Genomic DNA, 12,989 nt, shown 5'->3' with positions numbered 1-12,989 from the left:
ACTATTGTGATCAGTTGGGTTTCATGAATCAACTGATCATTTTACTTTCATATTCTGTTTTAATTTTGGGACAAGCCAAAAGTCTAATGGTACCAAATCAGATGAATAAGGTGGGTGTAACATGATGGAAATATTTTTGGTCAGAAATTATCAGACAGAGTGAAGTGGAACATGGCACATTGTTATGATGGAGCCAACCATTTTTATAATTTTTTCTCATTTACAGAAAATTGCATCCCCAATAATTTTAAAATGTCTTGGTGGTAGACGAACGAACAGTGACAATGAATTCTTATAACGCATCCTCTCATCAAAAAGTGCAATCATCGTCTTCACCATCACAGGTGATTTTGACTACTATGCATTATTTGGCCTTAGAGAAGCCCTCCCCCTTTTTTTTTTCATTGAGAGCTTTGAAACTTGGTCTGTGGTCTGGGTCATACACCCAAGGTTTATCACCTGTTATAATTTTGTTTAAAATTGCAAGATGTGTGACAGCTTGCTTGAACAAGCTGAAATGAGGACTTGACATTGTCCTTGAAGGAACTTGGCCTTACTTGCCCCATGCCCAAATTGTTAGTCAAGATGTCCTGAACCAGCCAAATGAAAGAAATCTCATTAATTTTATGAATGGTCAGTCGTCAGTCTGATTGGTTGACAGTGTGAACTTCACTGATGTTTTGATCATTTTGGGATCTAGATTGGCAATTGCTTCTTTTTGCACTCTCAAATGAAAAATAAATAAATAATAATTTGGAATTGAATTCATTACATTCACTGCATGTGACAAATGAGAAAAACAAGTGTTCACTCAAATCTTTCTGCTAGACTGGCACGTAACAATTAAAGGTAGTACTTATTCTTAAAAGATTATAAGTTTTGCTCAGTCTTTTAGGTACTACTATGAATTCAAGTTTATTTGATCATTCAGTGAACTTTTTGATTAAACCTCGCATATAAAACAAGTAGACTGACTCAGTCAAATGGAGAATTCTTTGTTTTCCCTAAATAAAATCTTTATTAGAGTTTTACATAAAAATGGTTAAGCTGCGGGGGGTAGGCAAACTTGAATGAAGTCTGACCTAATAGCTATTCCTAGCTTCATATTGTGTAGTCTGTTAGTATGCAGTCAGCTACATGGTTACTGAATGAATGAGGATAGCTGTCAGTGTGGTACTAAGCTAACAATTGAAATCGGTTATAGGCAAAAAGCTTCACTATGATAGCATGAATCAGCCGAGGTTTGTAGTAGCTGTTATGTTGCCTGGATAGATAATGTGGTTGTCATGGAACTAGGAAACTGCTCAATATGTCACTAGAACATTCATGAAGATAAGCACACACACACAGAGAGAGAGAGAGTGAGAGTGAGATAGATAGATAGATAGATAGATAGATAGATAGATAGATAGATAATTAGACAGACATTTAAAGCAAAAATGAATAGTGATAGGCCTTAGAAGCAAATCAAGAGGGAGGTGGATTAATTAGCAAGGTTTAGAGGAAAGGGTTTACTCTAGTTAGGGTTAAAGATCTAATAGAATAAGATAGAGGAATTGGTGAATGGAAGTCAGATGATAATCCTCAAGGACAGATTTTATTATCATAGTGACCTGTCATCATCGCTGTCCTATAGATTTAGATGATAATGAACAAAAATTGAGTTTGTTATCAAATTCAATTTGATAACAAACAAAAGTTGTCACGAGAGTTTGAAATCAGTGTTGTAGTGTCAAAAGTAACTTATTTTTAAATGAATGAAACTGTGAATGGCTTTGGATTTATTACAGTTTCTTGTTACTTGACAGTATTCCACTTTTTATACTTGTTCTTGAATGGTAAAATTTGAGTACTAAACTTCCAAAATATTAATTATATAATATTTTAACTGTTTTTAATAAATATTTTTGTATTTAAATACTTATTATTTCAAATATATAAAATGTTTAAATATTTTTACAGTATGCCATTCTGCTCAGTATTGTGATGAACATATTTATCAAGTATGTTTTGCACACGATAGATCTTCATAGTGAAAATCCTTGGGAAAATAAGGCAGTTTATTTATTGTATAGTGAATTAATAATGGGTATGTCAGCTTTTTTTCATTTAGTTTTTAAAGGCTTCATAAATAATTCTTTTAATGTATTTCATTATAGACAAATTACAACACTGTGCATTAATTTTGGTGTTAATACTTTGTGTAGTGTGACTATTCCTACTCATCCTCTGTCTCAGAAGTTTCAGAACTGATTTTTTTTTTTTTTTTTTTTTTTTTTAATGGTATTCATCAGAATTAAAATTTTCAATTATTTTGTATATTTTGACCATTTCATTCTCTTCCATTTTTGGAAGAGATAGGCATTCCTACGTGTGCGTTAATTCATCATTTCATGGTCAATTGGTATGCCAAAATGAAGGAGCAAAAAATGAACGTTAAATTTTACTTCAACTTGGGTAAAAGTGAATCTGAGACTCGTAAGCTTATTTGGTTTTTAGGAGCATTAGCAACTAAGGCCATATTGCTCTGGGGATATGCAGTGGTCATTTCTTGACCTTCCGTATTTGGTGGTCACAGATTCAAACCCCAGTCTAATCAAGAAGCGTGTGCTACGCACTGCTGCTCCTGGCTACAGAGGCACCCTGGTAAGCTTTTGTTAGGCTTTGCAAGTCTGTCTTACAATTTTGTAAAATTATAGATTTTTCTTCAAAAAGCTATGCCAATTATAGAATTTTGTAAACTTATGACATTCAGTTTGATGGGAGACAATTGAAGACTACATTTTAGGGTAGCCTTCCTTATTGTGCATCATTTAAAACTCTGAAAAGGTCTGAAATTTTGTGAAAAAAACAATTTCATTACTCTTCAGGTGTTAGTCAATAAGTTGAATATCAGCAAAGGAAGAAAATAGTTCCTGCATATATGTGTTCATTAAAGAGCATCACCATCCATTTGGTTTCTCCTCCTGCATAATAATGTGCCACTGTATACTGATCTGTCCTTCCTTTCACCTGTTTTTTGAAGAAAAAGAAATCTGATTAAATTAAGATTAAATACTATTTAGTATGTAACCATATTATTGAAATTAAAAAAAAAAGTATTTTTTTTTGTTTGCAAGGAACTACTGTTACCTATGTGCAAGCAAAAAAAAAAAAAAAAAAAAAAAAAATTTAAATAATAATAAAAAGGACAGCTTACCAGAAAACAACTATTGTAGAATTCCATCACTTCTGTAATTAAGGAGCAAGATTATGCAAAGCATCCAATGGGTGAGTACACATCTCATAGAATTAAAATAACATAAAAGAAAAATAAAGAGAACCACAGGCATGATTTCATTGGGAAGCAACTACACCAGTAGATCCCCAAAAGGATATATTTCTATTTCTCCTTTTTTTCTTTGATTTTCCCCACCAGACTATTTTTTTCCATAGTTCAAAAAGATAACAAATGCCACAATATGTGGATATTCAAACTTCATATTGCCTTTACAGAGCTGAATATGGGTAGTCAGAAAGTGCTTTTCAGAACTCTTCAAATGACTTCCAGTAATGCTAATAGGATCATTATTTATACAGTAAGCCCTGAAACTATTGAGACATTGGCTATATCCTATTTCATATAACTTACTAGTAACCAAAGTCATTGTAACTTTGTGTAATATTTTTTATATAATGAGTTCAGTAATACATATGCATTGTTTCCATGCAGACACCCATGTCAGTGGATCCTGCCATTGCATTATTTAGAACAAGGAGTATATACTTGATATTTTATCACTTGCAGGTGTGAAAGCAATGTTACTTGCTATTTGTTATGAGCTAATAAGAAACAAGGAAAGATAATTTATCCTATCAAGTTTTAAACATTTTTGTTTTTATCAAAACCAAATCTTCATTCCTAGAAGATGATACGAAAGTTTGGAAGGTGGGCAAAATTCTGTACATGAAGTTATCTGACTATTTAGTATTAATTCCATTAATTATTAATTTATGATAATAGCTTACACTGTTCTTGCTAGTCTATGAGAAATACCATCTATATAATATTTATAGGTAGGCAAGGATAATATGGTCTATTAAATCATAAAATGCTGTAGAGACCATAGTCTATTGTTACACTGAACAACAAAAAATTTTTCTGAATAGAAATACTGTGAACTTAGTGTATCTTTCAACTCTAATTTTTCATGTGGAGTCCATTTTTTACTGGTATCCCTTTTTTATTTAAGTTGTCACATACTTAATTTTTGGTGTTTGTTTATGTTAGTTGAACTGCTGATAGTTCTGGAGTCAGGCATTTTCTATATCTTGCTGCAATGTTCAGTTTCTAGGTTATTCTACCCCACCTGCACCCCACCTTTTTTTTTTATGAAAACTGCAAACATGGTACTTAGTACCATGCATGGACTGAAGGTTAAGAAGATGAAAGAAGATATTTGTTGACTTTAGACTTGAACTTCTGTAGATTGTAATTTTCAGGAAATATATATGAAGGAAGGTTATTCTAGAAAAACGGAAGTTGAATGAATATATGAGGAAGAAGAAAAGTTTGTTCTGTGAGTTTGAAGTTGGACAGTAAAAGGATGTTGACTGGTTGCAGCATATGTTTTGACTGCTTTGGAAGAGAGAGCTGGAATTATAGTAGCCAATTCAGAAGAACAGTACCCATGGAAGTATCTATAGAAAAGGCATGTAGCAGAGATAGAATGTCTAAGAGACAGAGTGGAGACACTCTGTTATTAGTCGTTAATAAACCTAACTGCCCTCTTTTGAATTTAATATAGAGGCCTGAGAGAGGTTTTTTGGGGCATGTGGGAACAGTATTCCATGGTAAGGTGGATTTGTGATTTGTACAGAGTGAACAGCTGTTTGGAAGAAAAATAAAACTGAGAGGAAAAGAGAAAATTCAGTTCTTTAGATGCTGTTATTTGGTTTTTAGGAGCATTAGTAACTAAGGCCATATTGCTTGGGGGATATGCAGTGGTCATTCCCTGACCTTTCCGCATCCTCCGTATTTGGTGGGCACGAGCTCGAACCCCGGTCTAATCAAGAAGCGTGTGCTACGCACTGCTGCTCCTGCCCACCTGGCTACGGAGGCACCCTTTAGATGCAAAGGAAGCAATATTTGTAATGTGCATATGCCAAAAGAGATTAGAGTCAGGATTAGAAGTCAAATCTATTGGGGATTATGGAGATACGTGATCCTGCCGAGAAATCATTGAAGATAAGTAAAGGTAGAACCCGTTTTACAACAAGGTTAGATTCCAGCAAAACAGGGTCATAAAATGAAAAGTCGTAAAACAAGACCAATTTATAATGTAATAGAATGAGATAGGTTCCAAAATTCTTAAAATTTTCCCAAGTATGTACTAATATTTCTGTTATTTATAAATAATTAAATATTTTAAACATTTAATGCACATGTTTTATTTATACTTATACATAAAACAATAAAATAAAATTTTAATTTACTTTGGTTCTCTGGAGTCATCGCTTGAGTACGTATTTACTGCACTGATATTTTATGTGACAATGGCGTAATGGGGCAACATTAATGGGAGGTTTCTGGTTGAGGATCATCGGGTTCTGAAGGTTCCTTTCCCTTCTTTTGTCAAGAACTGTTGTATCGATGTCTGACGTGACTTCCTACTTCTTTCTTTCAAGATGTTATAATAGGACTTCAACATCTTGTTGACACGACTGCAGCAATAATTCAGACACAGCATGGGTTTGTTAAGGGAAAGTCTTGTCTGACAAATTTGATAGGATATTATGATGTGGTTACAAAGGAACTGGATGCAAAAAATAATTTTGATATCATATATTTGGATTTCAGGAAAGCTTTTGACACTGTTGTGCATGGAAGACTATTGTACAAATTGGAGCAGAATGGTATTAAGGGTAAGTTGCTACAATGGATAAAAGGATGGTTATGTGGGAGAAGACAGAGTGTGGTAATCAATGGGTGCTGCTCTTCTTGGACTAATGTTACTAGTGGAGTCCCACAGGGTTCGGTGTTAGGTCCACTGTTGTTTTGTATATTTATCAATGATATTGATGAAGGTATATCAGGCTTAATGTCGAAGTTTGCAGATGATACAAAGGTTGGCAGGGTTGTTAACGACAGTAATGGCAGTATGCTACTGCAACAGGATCTAGATAATTTGGGCAGATGGGCTAAGAAGTGGCAACTAAAGTTTAACCTTGACAAATGCAAAGTACTGCATATGGGTAGAAGTAACCCCAGAGAAACGTACCAACTGTGTGGTACTTCACTTAAGGTGGTAGAAAAAATGAAAAAGACCTGGGAGTAATTGTGCAGTCAGATATGAAGTTCTCTGAGCAGTGTAGACAGGCTGCCAGGGCAGGTCATGGGGTTTTGTCAATGATATATAGGAATTTTGCTAGCAGGGAAAAGGAGATGATTATCCCTCTGTATAAGGCAATGGTCAGGCCACGCCTTGAGTACTGCGTACAGGTCTGGAGGCCTCATTTTAGGAAGGATGTAGATTTACTTGAGCGTGTACAGAGAAGGGCAACAAGATTGGTGAGGGGAATGAAGGGATCCTCTTACCAAGAGAGGCTTAAGTTCTGCAAATTGCAGTGGCTGGAGACTAGGCACCTGCGCGGTGATCTGATTGAGGTATATAAGGCCTTGAATGGGTTGAGCACGCTGAATTCTGATGGGATCCTTCCACTTGTTCAGATTACGAACCTAAGGGGGCATAAATTCAAATTAAGAAAAGACAGATGTAGAATAGATGTGCGGAAATTTGCCTTTAGCCACCGGGTGGTTAATTGCTGGAACAAACTTCCATCTGTCGATGTGGAAGTTGATAGGTTGAATAAATTTAAAATGAACCTGGAGATTTGGATACATAACAATTATGATATGCAACATTCTTCTCTTAAACAGCCTTAGCACATTTATTGGTAAACCAAGGTTTAGATAATGGACAAGAAATTAAGGTGTATTGTGGAATAAAGGATTTCATCCCTACAAGGATGATTTCACTGATATGATTTAAATAAACATTGATATCAGAAGATTAAAAACAGTAATCCGATCATGGAAAAGAAGAAAAGAAATCTCGCAGGATCATCCCATTTTGCATTCTTGTAATGCCAAATGACACTAGGTTGGGATAAAGGCTCCATTGGAGAAGATATAATCACCAAGTTTTGATCTGAGGTGCCTAAAGGACCACTCATTTCGACTGTATGCTTAGAAGGGTTGTTTGTGAGAAAACAATCAAGCATGTCGGCTGTTTGGTTAGGATTGTCCGGTATTCTGATAGGTAAATGAACATTTTGTGTGAGGTCATTAATAATTGCAAAAGCCTCAGCATCTCGACCAGCTGGGTCCAAGTGACTAGGAAATGGAAGTCAGCTGTAGTTGTGAACATAAAAAAAACTCCAGTCCAATCCACTGTTAGGAAAGTTGGACTGGAGAAAGTCAAGTTTCAGAGAGGAAATCAAAGAGTTCCAAGTGATTAGTGGAGATTGGAGGCAATAGAAGCATCAGATGAAATTAGCATTATTAGAGGCATATGATGCAAGAAAAGCTTATGCAGCATCAGCCAAAAAAAAAAAAAAAAAAACCCACTGAAATTGGCACTGTAAACATGAGATGGAATACGTAGCTTAGGATTAGATTTTAATATCAGAACTTAGAAATATACAGATTAGCATTAGTAGAGGCATATGATGCAAGAAAGCAAGCTTATGCAGCATCAGCCAAGAAAAAAAAAAAAAAACCTTCTACTTCACCCCTCCGTTCGTTCGAAATACCTGTCCAGCTGAGCCTTAAATTTATTTAGGCTATCAACTTCCACAACAAGGGATGGAAGTCTGTTCCACCAACCAACTACCCGCTGGCTAAAGACAAATTTCCGCACATCTGTCTTTCCTCAATCTGAATTTATGCCCTCTCAGGTGATTATTCTGAGCAAGAGGAAGAATCCCATCGGCATTGAGCATGCTCAAACCATTCAAGGCTTTATACACCTCTATCAGATCACCTCGCCGGTGCCTAGTTTCCAGACACTGTAATTTGCAAAACTTAAGCCTTTCTTAGTAAGAGCAACACTTTGTTCCATTCACTAATCTTGTTGCCCTTCTCTGTACTCGTTTGAGCAGCTATACATCCTTCTTGAAATGAGGCCTCCAGACCTGTATACAGTACTCAAGGTGTGGCCTGACCATTGCCTTATACAAGGGAATAATCACCTCCTTATCCCTGCTAGAAAAATTCCTGTATATCATTGATAAGACACCATGAGCTACTCTTGCAGCCCATCTGCACTGCTCAGAGAACTTCATATCTGCCTGCACAATTACCCCCAGGTCCTTTTCATTCTCTACCACTGTCAGTGTACTACCACAGAGTTGATACATTGCTCTGGGGTTGCTGTTTCCCATATGTAGCACTTTACATTTGTCAATGTTAAACTTAATTTGCCACCTCTCAGCCCATCTGCTCAATCTTTCCAGATCCTGTTGCAGCAGCAGCATAACATCAGTAGTGTCCTTAACAACCCTGCCAACCTTTGTGTCGTCTGCAAACTTGGACATTAAGCTTGATATACCATCATCAATATCATTTATAAATACAGAAAACAATAATGGACCCAACACTGAACACTGAGGGACTCCACTAATAACATTAGTCCACAATGAGCAGTGTCCATTGATTACCACTCTCTGTCTTCTCCCCTCCCTTTATCCATAGCAGCAATTTGCCTACAATGCCACACTGCTCCAATTTGTACTGCAGTCTTCCATGTGCTTCCAGTGTCTCCGTAGCCGAGTGGGCACGAGCGGGAGTGCAGTAGCACACGCTCGTGCACACACTTTGAGTAGACCGGGGTTCAAGCCCCTGACTGCTGAATACGGTCGATCTGCCAACCCGCACTGGACCAGCGTGACAGATTATGGTCCATTTCCCTCAGCATGAATTGTTGAGGAGGCTTCCATCCTGCAGTGGGTTGATAATGGCTGCACTTTACTTTTTTTTACTTCCATGTGCAACAGTATCAAAAGCCTTTCTAAGATTCAAATATATAATATCAAAGTTATTCCCTGCATCCAATTCTTTTGTGAATGTCATAGTATCCAATCAAATTGGTCAGGCAAGACGTTCCCTTAACAAAACCATGCTGTGTCCAAGCTATAAATGAAGTCTTGTCTAGATGATCCTGCAGTGCTTCTTTAACCAGTGCCTCCATTAATTTTCCTGGAACAGAAGTTAAACTCACAGGTCTATAATTACTTGTCAGCCTTTGATCCTTCTTTGTGAATTGGAGTCACATTTGCACATCTCCAGTCTATGGGTACCTCCCCTGAGTCCAAAGAAGCTCTCATAATTATGGCTAAGGGTTTGCTTACTTCCTTTGCTGCCTCGTTTAATATAACTGGATAGATCCCATCCACCCCCAGGTGCCTTTTTATGTTTATCCTCAATAATTTCTCCTCCACTTTCCTCTCAGTTATTACAAAATAATCTAGCTCACTGCCAGAGTTTACTTCACCTCTGGCATTCCCCTTCCTGAATAACTCCTCATGTGTGACTATAGATGCAAAATACTCGTTTAGTTTGTTAGTCACCTGAGCAGGATCCTCAACTGTTGAACCATCAATATCCAGTTGACCAATCTGATTAACCCCTTTCCTTCTAGAGTTTACATTGTTAAAGAACTCTTTTCTGTTTTTCTTTGCATCCTTTGCCAAGGATTTCTCATCATCTGCCTTTGCCTGCTTAATCTGCTTTGTGACTTGGTTACAGACCAGCTTATATCTATCATAGGCTTCCATGTCACCCATTAATTTATATGTATCCTGTGCATTTTTCTTCTCTGCCATATGTCTCATTAGTTCATCTGACATCCATTTAGGCCTAAACCTTGAACAATATTTCTTAGTTGGTATGTAAAGCCTAGTAGCTTCCAAGATAAGTTCTTTGAATGCTTCCCATTTTGAATTTGCTGTTGGTAACATCATCAGTTGGTCCCACTGTATAGAATTTAAATACTGTCTCAGACCACCGTAGTCGCCTTTACGAAAGCAAAAGCCCTTCCCTTTACCCCTGATGGTAGTTACCTCTTTGAGTAAATCCCACTTCAGCCCACTGTGATCACTGCCACCTAGTGGTTCCTTTTTCTGCAGATTCTTAATGCATGAAGAATCACTACTGATAATCAGATCAAGAGTATTACTCCCTCTAGTTGCCTCCCGAACATGCTGATGTAGAAAACAATCATCCAATAAATCCACAAAAGCCTTGCTGGTGTGTGAGTGACCAACCCACAAATTCCAGTCAATATCTGGAAAATTAAAATCCCCCATTATAAGACTCTGATTAACTGGTCCACTCTATTTCCCTGTACAGTTTCTTATTATACTCATCAGAGTCATTAGGCCTATAGCGCACTCCTACTCTCAATTTTGATCTCCCAATGCTTATGTCACACCAAACTGACTCAACACTGCACTGTCCAGTGATGTCGACTGGCTTCACTTCCTTGGATTTTGTGTTTCTTAACTAATAGCATAACCCCTCCTCCCTTTCTATCCTGTCTATACTTTCTGTACACATTGTACTCCCCAAATTCCAGTTCTGCATTCCTTATATCTGTGTGACACCACGTCTCTGATATCCCAACAATATCTGCCTTTGATGTTTTGAGCGATACCTCAAATTCATCAAATTTATTTGGCAAACTCCTAGCATTGGTGTACACGCAAGTATACATGCACCTGTTCCTATTCTTAGCTACCCTAACACAACCCATGTGTATACTTGTACCGCAATGACTCCCAGCAGTCTCTGAAATATCCTGCATCTTGTTTTCCAGGCTGCTGCTCATTCCAATAGAAGCAGTGCAAGAATCACTTTCACCTCTGCCAGTGGCTACTGTTAATCTGTTAGTCCTTGTATCCCCCAAGCTAGCAGTTTTCCGACCCACCTAACACTGCTTCGATAGCATCAGCAAATATTCTTGCACCCTTTCTATTTAAGTGTATCTCATCCCTGTAGAAGCAGTCTCTCCTGTTAACAAGTACAGTCCAGGCTGAAAAAAATTCTACCCCTTGAGCCTTGGACAATGTTTCTAGGGCCGAATTGATCGACAAGGCTCTCATCATATACTGCCTCCTATCGTATCGGGCAGAATTGCAGACACTTTCTAATTCAACCCTAATTCACAGCTTTTTTTCAACAGTGACCTGTACTTGTTAAGTAATTCTGCTGGTCTTTTTTTGACAGAATGTAGTAGAGAGATATAAAGCCAGAGAAGATTAAAAAGAGGAGATTCCAAAATGGATTAACAACTAATGAAATTGACTTCATCCTCACTAACAGAAGATATATTGTGAACAATGTTATTGTCCTGATCAAGGTTGATGAAATATTGGAAGTGATCACAGAATGGTAAGATGCACACTTGATATAGAAGTAAGAAGAGAAAGGAAAAACTGACTTGGGTAAATAATAAAAGTCTTTGAAATAACAAAAGAATAGAAAAAGCAGTATGTACTGAAACTTAGGAACAGCTTTCTGAAAGTGATAAAACCCAAGAAGCCTTCAGGTAAAAAGAAATCTAAACAAGAAAAAAATTTTCAAGAAACCCTTGCTATGATTGACTGAAGATGACAAATGAAGAGCAAGGACAAAATTGGGTATACTGAGTTATGCAAAACCATTAGAAAGAGACTCAGGGAGGACAAGATTTTACACAAGAAAAGTAGAACTAGCATTAAGTGGAAACAAAGGACTTAAATCAGCAGCCATAAGCAATAATAGAGAAAGGCAAATGATACTGAATCTGTTGAATAGTGATGGTGTACTTATAAATAGCAGAGAAGGCATAATTCAAATAGCAGAAAACTACTTTAAAGTATTATTATTTAAGAGGAAGGGAATGATGCCAGCAGTGGGGATGATGGATCACAAATTAGCAACATATGTTACATACCTGATATACTTCCTAATGAGATAGAACATGCGTTGTAGAAAATGAAGAATCAAAATGCCCCGGGGGCAGACGAAGTTACTGTAGAGTTGTTAAAATTGGAGGAAGAGACATGACACAGAAACTGGCAAGACTCTTCACAAAATACATTAGGAAAGGTGTGATGTCTAAGGAGTGGAATAGTGTAATCATAATTTTGCTGCATAAGAAAGGAGATCAATCAGAAATTGGAGGAAATTATAGACCAATTAGCTTGCTGTCCCACATCTACAAGTTGTTCAGAATAGTCATTCCACTTAGATTAGAAAGAATACTTGATGAGAATCAACCGAAAGGGCAAGCTGTCTTTACAACAGGATTCTCAACTATAGATCACTTTCACGTAATGTCACAGGTTCTGGAGAAAGTAAATGAATATAAAACACCATTATGCCTGGCATTTGTGGATTATGAAAAGGCATTTAACTCCATGCAGTGTATTGGGTACTGGAAAGACAAGGCATAGACATCTCATACATTATGATTTTGAATAAAATATATGAGAACCCTTCCTCCTTTATAAGACTAGACAAACAGAATAGTAAATTTAAAATTGAAACAGTAGTTCAACAAGAAGACACTATCTCCGAAGTTGTTTCCTGCTAGCCTTGAAGCTTTCAGCAGATTGGACTGGTCGCAGAAAGAAGTCAGTGTGAAGGAGAGTACCTAAACCATTTATGATTTGCAGATGACACTGTGATATCATAAGCCATTATCACGAAGAATTAGAGGAAAATCTTGATCAGTTATGCAGAGTTAATAAGGATTTTAGACTAAAGATGAATATGGTTAAAAAAAAAAGTAATGATGAACAAGTATGCCACAGGAAGGGATGTAATCATTGAAGGAGCAGAAATTGAAAAGGTGGATTCATATATTCATATACTTGGACAAGTCATTAGCTGTAATAATGCTAAATGGCTTTAAGTCAAGAGAAGAATAAATTTCAGATAGATAGCATTCTGTATATATAGTCAC

General features: G+C 36.8%; 1 protein-coding gene across 2 annotated transcripts in view; it reads left to right on the top strand.

The window, feature by feature from the left end:
• The window catches only part of sip3 (septin interacting protein 3), a 224,242-nt gene that overhangs the window by 75,307 nt on the left and 135,946 nt on the right, over positions 1–12,989 (top strand). For both annotated transcript variants that reach the window (XM_090368846.1, XM_090368847.1), the window contains exon 6: positions 1,963–2,089. In XM_090368846.1, coding sequence (XP_090224972.1) covers positions 1,963–2,089 — 127 coding nt within the window. The remainder of the gene's footprint in view (positions 1–1,962; positions 2,090–12,989) is intronic.

Source organism: Mastigoproctus giganteus, chromosome 2 (genome assembly GCF_048544385.1).
Source record: "Mastigoproctus giganteus isolate SK-2022 chromosome 2, ASM4854438v1, whole genome shotgun sequence".
Classification (NCBI taxonomy): Eukaryota; Metazoa; Arthropoda; class Arachnida; order Uropygi; family Thelyphonidae; genus Mastigoproctus; species Mastigoproctus giganteus.
This window is presented reverse-complemented; position numbering and strand designations above follow the sequence as displayed.